The sequence below is a fragment of the Cariama cristata genome, unplaced genomic scaffold (assembly GCF_000690535.1).
Source record: "Cariama cristata isolate BGI_N322 unplaced genomic scaffold, ASM69053v1 scaffold17267, whole genome shotgun sequence".
Classification (NCBI taxonomy): domain Eukaryota; kingdom Metazoa; phylum Chordata; class Aves; order Cariamiformes; family Cariamidae; genus Cariama; species Cariama cristata.
Window position 1 is genome coordinate 35,412 of NW_009626270.1, and position 18,958 is coordinate 54,369.

The 18,958-nt window shown below is 37.1% G+C and overlaps 1 protein-coding gene across 1 annotated transcript in view; it reads right to left on the bottom strand.

Moving 5' to 3' along the window:
- The window catches only part of LOC104164601 (netrin-G1-like), a gene marked incomplete at its 3' end in the record, with an annotated part of 62,763 nt that overhangs the window by 15,193 nt on the left and 28,612 nt on the right, over positions 1–18,958 (bottom strand). Inside the window, exons 4-5 of the mRNA XM_009703974.1 lie at positions 17,698–17,865; positions 11,922–12,059 (exon numbers count right to left, since the gene is read on the bottom strand). Of these exons, the coding sequence (XP_009702276.1) occupies positions 11,922–12,059; positions 17,698–17,865 (306 nt within the window). The remainder of the gene's footprint in view (positions 1–11,921; positions 12,060–17,697; positions 17,866–18,958) is intronic.

Consider the following 18,958-nt stretch of genomic DNA (forward strand, 5'->3'; position numbering starts at 1 on the left):
AAAATGCAGCTTCAGCTTTTTAAAGAAAGAGCTACATGTGGTAAAACTCTCTTTACTCTCCTTGGAAATAAAATTCTGAACTCTTCAAAGAAAGAGTCCTATTTCAAGGATCTTCTGGCTTCAAAGGGAAGTTAATTTGCCATTTAAAGTATGCATAACATTCAGAGCTCAGTGATGCAGCACCTCATTAACAGAACTCCCTGCTGAATTGTCTCCTATGGACAGCTATTTCTATACTGAGGATACTGGAGATCTTTGTTCCTCCTGCACCTGTCAGCGTATATGGGGACTGGTTAGTGTATGTAGGTAGCAAAGCTGGTAGCTCTTTTGATAGTAGCCCTTGTGTATCCCTGACCTATAGCTGCTTGGTGCCGTTTCTCAAGGCTAACCTAAAAAACTATTCAAGGGAGAATCCCTCTTCCAAAGAGATTATGGCTGAGCTCCTTATAACCTAGCAGTTTTGAAGTGCAAATATAGATCCTTGGGTCCATCAGAAAAGCCTTCATATTTGAGCAGGAAATAGAGTAAGAAGAAGGGCTAGCACATAGGTATCATGGAAAGATAAAGGTGTCTTTGGCTGTTCAGAGATGCTCAATATAAAGCTTGGCCACTGGCTCCATAAGCTGGAGCAATACTTTGGTTTATCCACAGACTGATTTTGTTATGCTTTACTCTTTGTACATCTCGAAAATACACAGGGATTCATAAATGTCTGAAAAGTGTAAAAGATTTGGAAAGTTACTCCACTCAGTCTCTAGAAGGAGAATGAAGTGGGTAAATTGATCTGCAATCAGAAGTACAAATCAAAATACAATCTCTAGATTCAGCCAGTGGCATCAGTGCAATTGTTGTTATGTGGTTTTCTGTTTCCATCTGAACAAAAAGACAGACCGTGAGTAGAAAGGAAAAAATAGCATATAAAGAAGTACTTGTCCAAGCTGTAGTTATAAAAATAAAAAATGATTTTGGGCATAATGCTTTAATCATTGTAGACCCCAGCTGTATATTGAAATCAGTAATATTAATGAACACAGTCTCTTTAATGTAATTATTTCAAGTTGATTTCAGTTATAAGTAATCTTCTATAGATATTAATTACCAACAACTGAATTACGATCAAACTCTTTTTCCCTTCCTCTGTAGAAATCTTTAAACTTCCAGCACTGTCACATCTTTCTCTTCTCACCTGATGATTACGGGTAAAAGTGCTACTAACAATTTAATTATTCACTTTAGAAGCCAAGATAATTATAACAGGCTTGACTTGGCTTCCATTAAATGTCTCTTTTAATGATGTTGCCATTGAGTGTAGTCCAATGTGAGAGAAGAACAGTTCGTAATCAAGAAAATCATAACCTCAAAATTGTGCAGAGATGAAAGAAACTGGAAGAACAATACCATTAATATTTCATAGAACATCATGGTACTTTTGTATAGGCTATCAGTCCCCTCTAAAGATATATTGGCCCAATCCTGTAAAGCTATATTCACTTTCATAGTTGTTATTCATATGAATAGCTTGACTAAAATTTGTGCCATAAAGGATAGTAGTCAAAGATCTGGACTGACACTTATAAGATCAAGCTTTTGTTCCTGACTTTATCACACCCATGTTCCTTGTCAAAATATTTACTTACTTGCCTCCTTAAGATGAATTTGAAGTTACTGGAAGGGTTAGTACATGTGTCAGGGGTATGGATCTAGGAGAAGAGGAGATGATCACGTAGGCACTTATTAGAAAGAAATGCAAGGAGAAGCTAAAGGCGCGGAATGCTTGCCGATGATTAGGTGAGCTGGTTGTATTAGAGATGCAGAGTAGAAGACCACTATTTAAAAGGATTTTTATAAAAATTGCATTGTTAGCAGCAGAGTAAAGTTTATACAACCCAGTCTTAAAAAATGGAATACAGTCTGTGGCATAAAATCACCAGAAGCAAATAATATTGACCCAAGAATTTCGAGAAAATGTAGAAACAAATTTCTGACTGTTACCTGTGATTTTACTGATTTAATTGCCAAGATGGGCTTGATTAACTATAAGAAGGGACTATGGCAGATGTGATTTTTATAAAGAGCTCCAACGAGATTGAGAGGAACTAAAGACTAGCAAATAAAACTTCTGCAGCACGCAAGCTGATGGAAATTGTAATGAAGAATAGAATTGGCAGATAGACGAATGAGCATGATGAGCACAGAAGAGTGAACTTTTTGTAGAGGAAAATAATGGTGTACAAACCTAGTAGATGATTTTTTAAAGGAATCAGTAAGCATATGGATGCAAATATTCAAGTTGATAATGTATCTGAAGCTCTAAAAAGTATTTCACAAGATCCCTCAGCAATTTCTTTCAAAGAAACCAGTAAGAGAGGTTTTGGGTTTTTTTTAATGGAATAATCATAGATTGAATAATAGGAAACAGGGTAAGAATAAATGTCAGAGACTACTACTTAGTCCTGTAAGAACTGTGTCAGGACTTACACATGCAGAATTGTGCTAGAAAAGTGACTGAAGAGTGATGTAGTAAAGTTTGCTCATATTACAAAAGTATTGTGGCTGTAAAGACCTTCAGAAGAATTTCTAAGGTGCTGGGTGACAGCACAATAAAATGGTAGATGAAATTAATTGTTCAAGAGTAATGTACCCTTATAGATACTTGGCTTTTACCATTTAGAAGAGAGACCTTAAGAGTAGTTCAGGGTATTTTATTGAAAATGTTGACTTAATGCTCTTCATCAGTGAAAAAGGCAAATAGATTCTTGAATCTTTTAGGACAGGAAAAAGAGAATGAATCAGAAAACACCATAATGTCACCATATAGCTTCATGATGCGCCTGTCTCTTGAATGCTGCACGAAGTCCTGCATATTGAAAAGGTATATAGTATCACTAAAAAAGGTAGAATGAAGAGTGATCTAGGATATAAGCAGTTCCTGTAAAAGGAGAGATTAAATAGATTAGGTTTCTTCAGCATAAGAAAGGGAAGATAGATTGAAGGAAAATTAGAGACACTTATAAAATCACAAATGTTATGGAAGAGGTAAATTGGAAATGAATATTTATTCTTATTACCTCCTCCTCCCAAGAACTAGGAAGTACCAAATCAAATTGTCAGCTAGCCAGTTAAAACAAAGAAATAATTATTATTATTACACTCTGCATAATCATGAACTTGTGCCCAGGACATTTGGATAACAAAAGTATGAATGTCTCAAGAAGCGATTAGGCAAATTATTGGATGAAAGGTTCACTGAAACCAACTAAATATGAAGATAATGATGAACTCTTTGGCTGAGAAAATCCATAAGCTGCACCTTGCCAGAGTTTGGATTCCTATGCTAAATGAAATACCACTCAAGCCCACTGCTGTCAACTAGAGGAAACTGGGGTAAATTGATCCCTGGTCTAACTCAGTACAGGCTTTCTAATTTTCTACTGTAAGATGTTTTACTGTCTATAAGCATGCAAGCATGAAGATAAACACATGACTTACAGGAGTGACAGGTTTTGAAGACCAGCTCTGAAACGGGCTAGGTAAGATGGTCAGAAAACAATAGGGTGAAGTGGGAATTGGGAAATGTAAAAAGGCACTTTTGTTAAATGTTTTAGTTAAGAGCTCAGATCTTGAAAGGTCTTGATTATTTTCAGAAATTCATTGCTGAAGTACCCAACCTATTGATACTAAATAACAACTCCTTTAGTTCAACTAAATTTCTTTAAAACCTTCAGTCTCAGTTTTTTTTTTTTTTTTTCTTTTCACCTCTATAGATTACTCATAACAAATACTGTCAAAGTAAAGAAAAGGTATCTAAAATCTTTTGGAAAGTACCTCAAATAGTAGCAGTATGTAATTAAAAAGCCTTCAGTTCATTATCTGGTAGATACTACAATACTCGCTCTGTAGAAATACAAACCTGAAGTTAGAAATGCTGATTAGGATGACATCCTTTCAGCACGTTCAAATTCAGGGCAGAAACACACCTTAACATCAGGTGTGTCCTGAACCTACAGTAACTCTGAAATCCACTGAAGGTGGAAGCTAGTCTTTTAAAATTTAAATTTACAGGTACACTGAATCTCAGTATACCTACTTCCATGGCATCCATTTATTAACACATAATATTAAAAGACTTTTTTTTACTTTTAACAACTCTGGGGGAGCTTGGCTTCTGTTAGGGGAGGCAGTCAGCACCTTGCAAGTTAAAACCTATCAGCTCCTTCTAAACTAAACTTTGGTTTCCATATTGCCATCATTGCGAACAGGAAGATCTCTTGTGAGAGTTGCATTTGTACATGTGTAAAGGAAGCTGAAACAATAACTACTGAAGTCTTAACAATCAGCATGTGCCGGTGTCAGCAATGCCATCGGTTGCATCAATGTCAAGACAGGAAGTGTCAACTGTCTTTAATTGCCTCAGGTCAGTCATTTTTCCTCTGCTGTTAACTAGGATGGAGATTACTTTACTTACTCCTAAATGATCCTTTTAAGGCCCCTTCATAAAAACGTCCCATCTGGGCGTGTCTGTGCTTCTATTGATCTCCTTCTTTCAGTCCTCATAAAAAGGCAGCAAATCACATAGAAGTTATGGCCACTGAGCAGGCTTAAAAGGAAAGTGTGACAGATTTTTCACAGGAAAAGCAGTCCTGCTCATCGCTGTTCAAATGAACATTTAATAATTCATAACAACGGACTTATAAGTTTCCCCTTCAATACGTTTCCAAATGTGAATAGATTAAATGGTAATTGCTATCAAGCTTTATGTTCTATTTCATGTACCTAATAAAAGTTTATCTAGTGAAGCTTACTTTGTATCTTTTTGATCTATTCCTAACCGACTGCAATATACTGTATTAAAATATTTATCATTGTGTTATCAAATATTAACCATTTTTAAATCATCTGACTAAAGAAAACAAATAATGTTACTTGTTTAACTTTACATGAATTTCCTAATATTTAGTTGTTCAGAACTTTCCCATGATACAGCACCAAAAATACTGAAGACCCTAGAAATTGTATTCACTCTTCTGAAATAGGGCTGTGTTGAAATGCACTCGCTCATGTCCATCACCACTGTTCATTTTGGCTCTGCATGCAGAATCCTAGTTTTACCATCTGTAAAAAGTTACGATTCTGCTTCAGTACAAGACAATCTTAGAGAGTTGTTTGTTTTTCTGTAGGTTAGTGGGTTTTTTAACTATTTTGGAGAGAGTATAGAACTTTTTTTTTTTTAGGAAGTTTTCTTAATTATCCACCTGCTCATCCGACTGAAATTATGCGGCTCTGTCTGGTAAAAATACCAACAACTTGCTAGACTATAATGTGACTGATCTGACGATGGGAAGAGGAGAACACTGATGGCACAGCTGTGCTCCAGCTGCACAGCTGGCTGCCAGGGTTACACCACTCCCCAGCTGAGTGGGTTACACTCTCCCAGGGTGCTCCTGCTTGCTCAACCCCTCACTGATTCATATCACAGAACTAACACAGCAGAAAACTATTCTTTTTTGGTTAGTGTCCTGCTGAGTTAGATCTGAATGGTTCAATGAAAGGTCAAACAAGTGCCTGAGAGATTGCTAGGGGCGTGGGACTAAATAGCTGGGAATTGGGAGAAGAGGGATTGCAGCACTTGCAATTAGAGCAGTTTAGACAGCCATGGAATAGCAGCTTTGAAGCTGACACCTGGGCAAGAGGAGAACAACCTCTTTGCTCCAATCCAATCCTTCACCTTGCTGGGGAAAAATTGTTCTATTAAAGGTCAGGTGTATAAACGTTGCTACCGAACCATTTCTTTTCACTTAGGAGAAAGCAAGTCTGGCCACCAGGTTATCCGAGTAAATCTCCTGAAGTGAAGAGCTGCAGTCTGTTAAGACCCTGGTGCCTCTTAATAAGATATTAACTATGCTAACTAGCCCCCTTTTCTATGCCTCATTTTCTGGTTGATTTTATGACCTGTTATTTTCTTTGGCTTCTCCCCACACAGGTGTTACCTAATTCACCATCCCCATCCTGTTCACAGAAGCCTTCCTTCCAGCACAGGGATGCTGAGATGATGTCCTTGAGCTCTCACCAATGCCTCTCTAGTCTATTCCTTCTGCAGGTTCTCTCATTTCCATAATATTCCACACACTTTGTAGGCAGCAGTACTAAGAGCAGCTTGAGACTTGATCCCCAACCTAGGCATGCTACAGTAACTATGTAGATCTGTATAACCATCACATAGAGAAAGCATCCTTTGTTTTCATCTTCTCCTCTCTGCTCTTCAGAAATGAAAGATGCTTCACTTAATCATTTTTGTTAAATACAGCGTTGGTGTTCTGACATGTTTATTCTGGCTAAAATATCCTCTCCCCAGAGCGATATCAACCTTCTTTCTCTCCTTCAAATCCAGGATCTCATTAAAAAATAATGCCATTCCATGATAGTCATACTTTGGTGAACAATTTTCTATGTATCCCTGTATCTGTATAGTTATTCTGTAGGTCATGTATTTTGGAAAGAATGCGTTAATACGCACATTCACATTGTCTTTTCTCAGGTTTAAGAGACCCAGGATATCAGTACGGCATTACATGTGTAAGTCATCAGTATGCTTTCCCTGAGGTGAGTGGAATCAGCGTTTTGCACCATCTGAGAATCAGGCCCGATAATGCTGTCATTTTGTTTGTAATCTTGCCTTGCTTGTCTTCCATCTGTAAGCCATACTTTGCCTTGAGTTGCAGCACTGTGATTCTGGATTGATTTAAGGAGAATTATTCTGGATTTAAATTTGGAGCCATTTGAAGCAGTCTGTTCCTCTTACATCCAAACCCCTATACACACACAATTTCTTTAGTCTGCATAACAATCATTTAAGATGGGTATGGTGAAAACAGTATTTAATGTATAAAGACGAGGGGCAGATTGTTCCTTGAGGACAGCAATGTTCAGCCCCATCAGAACTTTATCCTTTTCAATAATTTTTTTCTATGTTTTACTTGCCCCCAGCTCCAGGCATGGCACTGCATTTACTAGCTCCGGTCCTGGCACCAAAACACACCAGAACATACAGCACCTGTGCAGAGGGGAAATCCCACTGTAGCTTGACCAGCTAAAAGCATTAAAACTGCTACTGGTAAAAAGATATAAAAAGATATAAATGGATTGTCTATGGCTCCCCACATGGGCAGTTGCAAAGGTGAACTGGAAGGCAGGGCATCCTGGTTCTGAATTTCCATTTCTTTTTACAGAGTATAGTTCCCCAGGAACAAGTTCAATGTGTAGGTATTGAAGAACTTACAGGATACATCTGTGTACAAACATGTATAAAAGATCACTGACCTTCAATGGAGGACACAATTACATTTATTTAATCTGTCTAGAAAGAAGTGCATGATGTATTTTTTCAAGAGAGAATTTTTTTCGTTCTTTTTGAAGAAAGGGGTGGTAACATATCTTTTCTTGCTGAATTGTAAACACAAACTTCCAAAAGCAAATGTTAATATAAGTTCCAAGGTTACAATTTCAGGTTTGATTTTCTTTGGCAATTCAATCTGCATGATGATTTTGATCAAATGCCTCGGCTTCTAACATTAGTAACACATGATAAAATGCACACAAAAAAGCTTATATTTAAATAATCATATACTAAGTTGAATGCACACTGTGACAGAATATGAATTATCTAACAAGCTGCAGAGTAATACAAGTTCAGTCTGGAAGTCAGATACAAGCACTGAGCGCAGCTTGAGCACTGAAGATAAGAGTGTAATCCTTTGCCTGCTTTAATAAAAACTATTTTGAATGAATGAAAAAGGATAAAAGAAAATAAACTATTCAGAGCTTGACGTAAGGCATCTGGCTGAAAACTCATTTGCTAATTGTTTAAGATTTACACCATTGAACCAAGATGATTTAAAACAGTGATTCACAATAAATAACGCACTGAATTTAGCTTGGGTGCAAGCTACCACTGGTAATTCTTGTACTCAGTCTAGGCCTTTGTGGGGCTCCAGGTCCAACGCCTTTACTTGCTCATTGACTATATGAAGGGAGGTAGTGAATTATATTAATCACTGGACCTTCCCTCACCTTTTCCCCTGTGGGGGGATCATGCCTAATGAAAATTTGAGCTGTGCTGGTAAACTGAGATTGGCAAAAGAGTCAGTTTTTCTTTGCCTGATTGGATATATACGCAGCTGGTTTTGGAATCAATTCCTGTGTGCATGAAATTAAAGGGTGTTATTTTTAAATGCTCCTGTATGTATGCAACAGAATTTAGTTACCTGAAACGTCATGGCCAAGGAATACAAAAGATGCAAGACTATGAGCAGTACACAGAAAATCAAATGAATGCTTATGCTTAGTACTTTGTCTTCATCCATTTTTTAAAAACTTGGGCAGTTCTTCTGTAAATGTTTCTACCTTTCGTTACAGGTTCCTCTTATCACAAAGCACTATGTTCAGTTTAAGACTGCCCCAAACCAGCTGTAGTTGCTGGTTAAATTTCTTGCCAGGCTTGGTGCTTTTTTTTTCTGTTTTTGTGTTAATTTTTAAAGGAAATAATTTAATTTCTATATAATAGAAAAATGAAATATAGCTATATTATTTTCTGATGTTTCTGGAATTCTAAAAGGGTTTCAGGACCAGACTGTTCTGTTCTTAATTCATTCCTTGCGCTTTGATCTATGTATGCGTGCTGGTGAGAAAACCATTGTCGGGATCTGGGAGGGAGGTGGAGAGCTAAACCCCAGCAGCTTCCCCGCACGCACGCCTGCGGCATGAATGGTTCTGGGGGAGGGCTTAGAAGTAGCACAAGGCACAGTCGCATCTATTGTACCTCTTTTTCTGAGGGCAGCAAACCTTCCTGTACCAACCAGACCCTGCTGACCGCTACGTCTATGCAGCATAAACCCTGAATTCAGTAAGATAGCAGCTGTTATCACGGTGCTTTTTATCTGGGAGGCAAAGTCTAAAATTGCATCTGACCTCTGTAAGCACAGAGACGCCAAGTGATAAGCGCTCTGCCTAGATCCTCAGAGGTTTTAGATGAAATCAGTAAGAGTGAGGTACCTAAATGAATACTTCTGAGGACAACAGCTTCTGTGTCTTTTGCCCATGTGTGGTACAAGGTAGACTCCAAACAGTAATTTATCAAATGATATATTGTGAGCCTTAGAAAACACAGCAGGACTTCAGCATTGTTTTTTTCCCAAATAGGATTACTAAAATATAAAACTAAGCCACTCCATTTACTAATACAATCATACAAGTAATTAAACTAGCTAAGGTATAGACTTAACTTATTTATTTATAGGTCAAGCTTCTGGTTGCCCTAGGTCAATGATTTTTAGCAACAAAGCTCCATAAGAATAGATTTTCTTAATAATGCCAATAGGCTATGTACAACAAAAAGTAAACACACACATATTGGTTTGTCGAGTGTGTGTGTGCTTATCCATCTTTGCATATATACATTTCTGTACAGCATAAGCTCAGGGAAACAGATCAAAACCACATGCTACATGTCCAGACAAATAATCTTTTTGAACTTTGCTAAGGCAGCAGAATGAGTTCTTATTTTTCTTGTATATTGGAGTCTGCTTGCTTGCCCAGTCATTTGTTTTAGATTTCAATGGGAAAATAACGTACAAAGCTAAAATTGCCACACTACAAAATTAAATGAATTGGAATTCTGTTCCTCCATGAAAAGACTTGAAATGAGTTTTAAATCAGTGTGTGCTTGGTAAAACATAGCGATTTGATGTCTGTTCCATAAAACTGACAACTGCATCTAGTTGTTTTTCTCTGAATTTGATCAGATAATTTGGTCAAACTCGGAGAACATCTAACAGTTACACAATCAGACTGAGATTTGTTCAGAAAATTACAACCCAGTGAGGGAAACTTAATTAGTTTTGTCAGCAAATATAAAGGCAGTAGCTTCCATTTCCAGAAACTGTCTAAAGCTTTTACAAATACTCTTGATTCAGCTAAAACCAGCCTAATTATATGCTGGGCTCAAAAAATCCTCATTAAAAGAACATTATTGGGGTTATAATGTGCAAACCTGAAAAGATAGGAAATACTGCAATTAATAAGCAATTCGTTTGACAAGCTGGTATATATGTTACTATATTAATTGTATGACTGTAAAATTTGCTCCGCAGACCTGAGACCTGTTCAATATCTCAGCTACTTAATATCTTTTTTTAGACCCACTGTGTGGACATGGTGTTTACTGTACTGTACTGTTACAAATTCTACTGCAGAGAATGATATTCATTTCCTTTTTCACTTTTCTTCCTGTGGTTCCTGTCACTACAATATCTTAATGCTTCACAAATTCTAATGCTTATTTTGCCAGTACCTAGAGTAAGGTACGGGGGTGGTAACAACATCTTTCTACAGAAGGGGTGCAAGACAGAGGGAAATCCTATGATTTCCCAGTACCATTTTTTTTTCTTTTTTAGAGATACCTAGAATGTGATTTTTTCAAAATGTTAATATTAGAGAACTCTGAGATTTGAAACACTACTTTGCCTGCTTTCTGCTGTAACTGTAAGTGCTCAATAATTTTGTGAATCAAAACTCAAGGGCAAGCATCCAGAAAATGAGAATACAGTTAACGATCACATGTGAAAAGTATGGTTTAAATAATCTGCCAAATATAAGCAGGAGCTTTCTGGCAGAAGCTGAGGAAGTCCAATTTTCTCGGGTAACATTTAACTGCGTTGCCCATGCAAACTTCCTTTCTCTTCATATACTATCTTTAATGATAATTGGTTAATTATCGCAATCTTTCCTGAAATTCTTTCTTTATTGGTTTTCTTTCCAGACATATTTGCTGAATTGTCACAAGCCCAGATTTTCTGCTTCAGAGGTACTCATCACTTGGAGAGGCAGCGGTAATCTCTAGCTTTATTATGTTGTGTTTTTTTTTTTTTTAATGTATGATATAAGATTTGCATGTGTTTTAGAGCATTCAGAGCATTTGTGTGGCTATATGGTAAATTTTATAATATTTTGCTGATTGGTGTCAGTAATTACATTCTCTCTTGTGTTTCTCAGTCTTAAAAATAAAAAGCAAGCTCTTGTAGAAATCTGTCTTTAAAGTGTGTGTGTAAGAATGCAGAGAGGCAGGGAGAAAAGGTGAAAGAAAAACATGAGAGGACTCCAGAGTTTCTGGAAGTAGATGATCCAAACAGTTATAAAGAATAAATCTTAAGAATTTACTACAAAAGAAATTTGCAATAAAAGTCTAATCCTGTATATACTGATGTGGTATTTCCACTCACTTGTTTACAAGACCTGTTAACCAGAAGAGAAACTAAATACACAACTAAGCATTGAAATATCTGCTCTAGCAATATTTATGCAAAATTTCAGCTCTTATTTTTAAGGATGTTAAGTATGCCTCAGGGTTTCTTTTACCTTTAACTTTTGTCTAGTTTTCACTACTTATAACAGGTAATGAGCCAGTGTTCTGCAGTTTTATTGTCCAGGGACATAGTTTTAAGGTATGAAAGCATAGTTGTTACCTAGAAGTTGAAGTTTAGTACAGAAAAAAGTGAACATGCAGAGAAATCACCTTTTGTCTTTTAGTAAGAATTTTAAATTTGGAGTTAATATGTTGATGTTTTAGTACACAAAACTTATTTCACAGTTGGCAAGATGCGCATATTTACATATTTCAGTGGGAGCTTCTCCAGGCATTAGCATGAGAAAGAGAGAGGACATTGAAAAAAGTAGATTGAAATAAATGGATGGCACAGTCAATTTACTGTCCTCACCTGGGAGTCTCTGAAAAGGTTCAGGCTGTATGGCATTCTTACAGCTTGTAGAGTGTTTTGCTCATTTTCTGCTCATAAGCAGCTGCACGTGAGAGCATACAGACACAAAGGCAGCAAAGTTGCAGGAGAGGGGCGACTCTCGGAGTTACTTACGTTGACAGCCCAAGCTGTGCCAAATATATCCCGGCAGACATTTATCACATTTAGGCCCTGATGTTCCCTCCTTACACTCACAAAATCCTCTGTCATTACAGCGATCATGGACTGAACCAAAAGGATTACAATAACAGTCTGCAGAAACAAGACAACACATACACACTGGATTCAGGTCTACATATGGTGATAATTCATTCAATACCAATAAAGGGTGCATTTCCAGTGCTAAAGGTAAAGGAAGACTGTCTATTAAGGGTATCTAGAGTACTGAATAAAACTACTATAGGTCCATTTATTTGTTTGCATATGTCATTTCAGAAAGAGGTATTTTATGATGTGAAGACAAAAAGTAAACAGAAAAGATATAAAGGCAGAAGATACTATGGTCTTTGAGGATAAGTGATTGTAACAGATTCTCTTTTGGTAAGAATATTTTTGACAATTTAATGAACATTAGAAAAGCTTTGTATAGTATGGATATATCAATGTGCCATCAGGGTGAAATGTTTTGCATCATTAAAATAGGCTTATCTGTATTACCAAATATTTTCAGAAGTGCTGAATGTCTTTACAGGGCTATATAAATGCACTTTACTTATTTCCACGATAGTCTTCCTTTATAGTTTTGAGCAGTATAATAATTTATTGGATATTTGCCATTAAATTGATGAGATTGTATTTATCAGTGATGCTAATAAACCTTTTACATATTCCACAATGAAAAGCCTGAGGTGAGCACTAATGTAATGCAAAATTTATCAGAACTGGCTTTATCCTGCCATTTTTGTTTCTCTCACCTCCCAGTGGGCAGATGGAAAATGCAATGAGGCTTATTCCCTGCTGTATATTTTCCATGTGCGTTCACCTAATTAAAGAATGACTAGGGTAACCCATTTCCTCCCACAACACTTATTGTGTTGTTCATTCACAGCCCTTCTCTTTAATGTGATTACAATATCCGTGTTCAGCCTTCAGCTAGCTGAACAAAGAATTCAAGACAGTAGCTCGCAGAGCTCATTTTTGGCACTCCTGTTCTTCTGTTTATTTATTTATTTATTTTTTTTTAAATGAAGGGCTGTATCTTATTTGTATGTAGACCCATGTAGACCCAGAGTAACTCCACTGTCAACTGAGACCACAGACACATTTTGGCAGCATCTGATCTCTGCTGCTATTGACGGCAAAAGATACACAAATCGAGTCCTGAATCTGGGCAACCTGCTGGGAGTCTGGCTTTGTACATCTGTGAATCAGTGCTACTTTGATGACTACCTTTGGCAATTGTTCCCTAGCATTAGGTTAAACCTCAGCGATATTGTAAATGACAAAATGGAGTTGAACTCAGAAGTAAAATATAAAAAAAATCCAATGGAAAAACTGTAACAGGAAAAAAAATTACCAGGAAGACATTTGTCATCTGTTGTCTCAGTGTTTATTAACTATAAATTACAGATGGCACTTTGAACATTTGGCATGCTGAAGAAGAATAGTTACCTTTGGCAAACAGAGTTCCACAATAATAATAGAGTCAATTAGCTAGCAACATTCATTAATGAAGTTGAAAACTGACACGCCAAAAATACCGTGCAAGGCTGAGCAGAATTATAGCACAGTGAGTGCCATTTGAAAAGCTGTCAATTCTGATGTTAATCAGATGTATGAAATGTTTATATGAACAGGCATAGAACTGAGATATGTATTGAATTCAGGAAGTAAAATTTGCTTGAAGAGTGTTTATAGAAAATCTTGAATGACAAAAAGCTTGGAATTACATTAGAAACAGAGGGCCCAATTCTTGTACATTAAAAATAGCTTCGTTGGACATAATGGAGTTACAGTGATTTAAACAAGTGTTTGTGAAAGAAATGTACAGCCTATGACGTTGAATGGTATAGATACATAATGTGATATTTTTCCCGAGGACAAGAACCTGACCCTGAATCAGTGAAAGCTTTCCTACTGAACTCTTATCATATAAATACGTAAGAAGTACCAGGCCCATATTGTGCTATTTAAGGGAAAGTAGATAGTGGAAACAAAACTTTAAGCCAGGCCCTTTTACAAAAGTTGTAGATCAAATCAGAACACCAAATAGACCCAGTGACCTTCAGTAACTGAATCTAGCCTCTATCTTTCCCAATACGCAGTGGATACCACAGACGTATAACCTACAGAGGTCCACCAAACATCCATCTCGTTGTCCAACACAGTAGTGCAGGCTGTGGAACACTTCCCAAGACCTGCCAAATACTTAAGACATTAAAAAGCCTAAAAGCCACAATTCCAGTGTGCCACAGGGAAGCAGTGAGTATCTCCAATGCCCTTACAACAACAGGGCATTAAATAACATCAAATTAACATTCCCAGATCATCCTAATAAGCAGACCACACACAACGTTCCAGGGTGGGGAAAAAAAACTCTGCAGATCTCAACTGGGAAGGAATTTTCCTGCTAACCTCCATCTGGTGACTGTTTGAAGGATGGGAAGATGACAGTAGTAGTCATCTGTTCGCTGAGATTCACTATATCCATGTGATGCTGCCAACAAAGCACAATGGAAATAAGTAAAAAAGAAGGTTGGGAAAATGGGCTGATGCAGGCTCGCTGCAAATCAGTCTGGGTTGACAGTGGCTACAGGACAATCTTCAGGGTTCACTTAACCATATATCATTAGAGTTTCTAAAAGTCTCACAGGTGTTCATTGAAACTTAAGCCTAAGCGACTGCAAGGCTGGCTTTCTTACAGGTGTGATGATGACTACCATTTTAGTATTTATGTTGCAAGGCAAAGGAAATGTTTTATTACTCTGGGTCTACTTGGTGGTTTCCATGCTACCCACGCCTGCCAGTGTGTGTATTCACTGGAATAGTTATTAGGACTTTATCAAGACTTTATAGAAATAAAAAGCTTTTCAAGTTGTTAAATTCTTTTTCACTGTAAGCATGTCAAGTGAATGATTTTTAACTTTAAAATACCTTGATTTATTTAGAAACTGTAGTTGCCCATATCAGGTCACCTTGCAGTTAACTGACAAATCCACAAATATTTTATATTTCATTTTAGGAAATAAAATTTATTTTGCTTCTGAAGAAATTAAGGGCATAATGAAATTAGATTTAAGCCCACTGTATAATGTGTTGCATTTGGTTCACTGGTAAAAACTTTCTCAGTATTTCCATTCTTTGTAACTTGCCAGTTTTAAAAATGAAACATTTTACATTTTCTCCATTTAATGAGCATTGCCTAAGATTCACAGATTTGTTATCCATGTACTTACCATATATATTTATGAAAACTATATAAGTAGTTTTGATAAATCAGAGCCAAAACCCTCTTATCTGCCATTAAACTAGCTTATCCAAACATTTTTTACTTTTCTATATATATGGCTGAAGAGGAAAGAATTAGCCTGGAAAAATTACTTTCATGCGGGAATAAGACTTGCACATGTCACTGGAAATCTGCTTATTAAAATGTTCATGCCAACATTTCACTTGTACTTGAAACCCGAAACACTGCTTTTAGACTCAGAGAAAAGAGAAATGAGCGTTTCCAATAGAGCAAGACTCTTTGTGCTTGACCTAGGAGGATGGTGAATCCATCAGCTCTCTCAGAGGTGAAAATACTCTACATTTTGCCCGATTAAATCTTAGGAGCCCCAGTTCTGGAACGCACTTTAAGAACAAACTTCTCTGTTTTCTAAAAAGTGCTTAGGTATCTGCTTCACTTTGCTGACTTTAAACAAGAAGTGGGATGAAACTTTTCTTAAGTTGGCAAATCAGCTAGGATAGGTATATTTTATATGCAGTATCATCACTATGATCCTGAAAACTGTCTTAGTCCAACAAGAATATTATTTATTTGAAACAAATTACCTAATATGTAGCAAAGCAGGGTTTGATCCTATAGTCATCTCACATGGTACAATTCTCGTGGGAGCCCAAGAGAATTCTGCCTGCATTAAGATGGGAAAGTCAGCAAATGTATCACATTGCCTATTTTTTGTTTGTTTGTTTGTGGTTTTTTTTTTGTTTTTTTGTTTTTGTTTTTTTTTTTTAAGACTCTTGTTAAATGAAAGGTTTTAAAATTTTATTTCTGCAGAGTCTGGGCAATTTCAAAGTGCACAGTTGTTTTACCAAGACATTCTAAATACATCATTTGCAAATTAATTTAAAATTTACTTATTTTTGACTCCTGGTTTATTAACTTCCTTGTCTTATGTACCTACAGCTGCTGTCTTAGCATTTCAGTGTATATGGGAAAACAACTTACTGAATGAGCTGATGAAAAATCCCAAATAGAGTAATTTACTGTCATATTCATTAGGCCTATTTAGGCAGCTGAAATTATACAGCCCTGATGTCATACCGATGATGTCCGTCATCTACATCAAACAAATATGAGGGACAGTGGGTTTTTTCCAAGAACATTTGATTGGGTTAATCTCCTCAGCATAGTCATACAAAATCATGACTTTGCCTATGAAGTTCTTATTAGCTGAGACTAATTAATGTCAGAGGAGATCATGCAGCTTCTGAATGTATTGCCAAGCAAAGTTAAAAGAAGGGCACGTGAAATGCAGAGCGTGGATGGATCTGGGTGTTTATCACGAAATAAAATGTAAATCTGTCAAGCTGCGGACTGAAACAAATAATAGCAACCTAAATAGTTTCTGGCTTGAATCTCAGCAATGGATTATAAAGAATGCTAAAACATAATTTATTCACCCATAGTCTATTTTGGCATGAAAATATAACTAGTCTTTCTTTTTGTTTCCTGGAAAATGGAAAGAAAAAAAGTCTCAATGAAAATCCAGAAGAGGTTCTACTGATGCTTATGTCTATAAGAAACATTATATAATGAAATTCTCCACCTCTGTTTGTTATTAGAGCAGTGTCTTTTGTGGCTACCTGTTAACTACTGGCCATTGTATGAGGTTTCCTTTATTGACTACGTTCAATCGCCACCTAGAGCATCCTAACTTTTGTTATACTCTGTCTGTGGTGACATGAGAACAGTGCATATTCTTCTAGTGTGATAAAGATCTTGTGTTTGTTTTTTTTTTTCCTAACATGCTTTTCTTACTATGTTCTGACATTTTCTTTAACTCTGCATTTTGGATATTTATAGCAGACACTAGGTCTAAAGCACTGTTTTCATCTAGGAATCCCTTTTCTAAATTGACATCATGTCAAACTGATTTGACAAATTCTGCTCCTAACCACATGGGCATAATTTCAGTTTCTCCTCTAAGGAGAGGGGAGGTAACACCGCATTTACAGCCCCGTGCCTGGGAGCAGAATTAGCTGCAACACGTTTTTATGAAATTTAAGTGAATAAAAGGGGTCAATAAACACCACTCCCCACGTCCTATTGCTGCAGCTGGCAACTTTTGTAGGTTCAGGCAAGCGTTCAAGACTCTGTACTAATAATTCCAAAAGTTAGACTAGGAACAGGTATTTATGACTCAACCCTTCAGTTTTCTCGTGTGCAGCTCCTCCTGTGGACGGACAGCACAATCGGCTTCCCGGGGGGTTCGGGGAAAGCCTTCCCAGGACCCTTAGCCAGGGAGGTTCATCATCATACACAGAGTCAAAATACCTCCTTGGGGCGACAGGGGCAACAGAAATGAGGTGAGAAGTCTACACAGATGTTCTTATCCATTGAAAAAGCTCATTCTGCCTCAACTGGCAAGTAAGCAGCAGTGGTCCCTAGCACCTGCCAGTAGCTGAAAACGCACAGAAGAAAAGCCGCAGTTATCCCGGGACTGACCTATGCACACATTTTCATCGTCCAGCTCTGCAGAAGCATTTCTGAAGTAGCCCAGCCTGCATAACTCACAGTGCTGACCTCTAGTGTTGTGCTTACAGCTCACGCAAATGACCGTATTGAGCAGCTCGATGTAACTGCACCGGTTGGAGTGCCCGAAGCATTCACAGTCTTTCAAGGAAGAACAGAAATGTATACAAAATGTATACAGCAGCAGAGTAATAGCACATTACATGCTTAGTAAAAATGAACCATGAATAGAAGTACGAATGAATGGCGCATACATGTTAATCGATGTAACATGGACAACAGCAGATGTTTATCTGCAATGAAAGTGAAGTTTGTTTCAGGCAGATTAGCGTGACCCGACAACCATGGCATGATGTCGAAGGTTGGCTGTTGTTGGCAGACCTGATGGAACTGAAGCATTTGCAGTTGTAAACCTTTCAGGGTTACTAGAGGCTCAGTTTCCGCTGATAGAAATGCACATCTTTTTGCACATTTGAGACAAGTATAAATTAAGACCCGGGAAAAACTTCCTCATATGGAAAATATTAAATACAGTGGACAAAATTGTCAAACTTCATCATGCTTAAATCTACAACTCTAAGTAAAATAGAAGCTTTGTTCTGACATAAATGGTGAGTATTCAAAACTACTACTGAACTCGAAGTACTGTAATGGGTAGTCACCTTGGGAACCAGACTGTTTTATTTCAAGACCAAAGAAATGTCTAGTTTGACAATTTTGGCCAGCACCTCCTAAAACAATTAAAAGAGAAGAAAAGGAAGGCAGGGAAGTGTTAGTTAAGAGCTACTTCTACTGTACTTCTCAGGTAAGCACTAACCCATTTTTATATTCGGAGATGAAAAACAATTGGGCCAGAAAAGATAAAGAAAATTCTGAAATGTGTACTGAATAGAAAGCATGCTTACTGCAGTCACCTGAAATGCAGCTGGCATGACAGCTGCTTTTTAAAAAAACCTTAATTGAACATAGAATGCTAGTGCCTTTTAGTCTTTAATCACAAGTAATGCTTGGATTTATACAGAAAGGCGGAGAAATCAGAAATGTATCAATATCATTGCAGAAGGCACAGCTATGCTTTGTGTAGAAAGCTTGTGTAAGTCTGATTGCTCAACTCTCAGATTATGAGCCCAGGATGAACGTAGGAAAGATTATTAGGATGATCAGAGAAGTAGAGAGCCTATTTAAAAAGTGAAGACTAGGATAATTTGGCTTGTTTAGTCTAGGAAACTGAAGA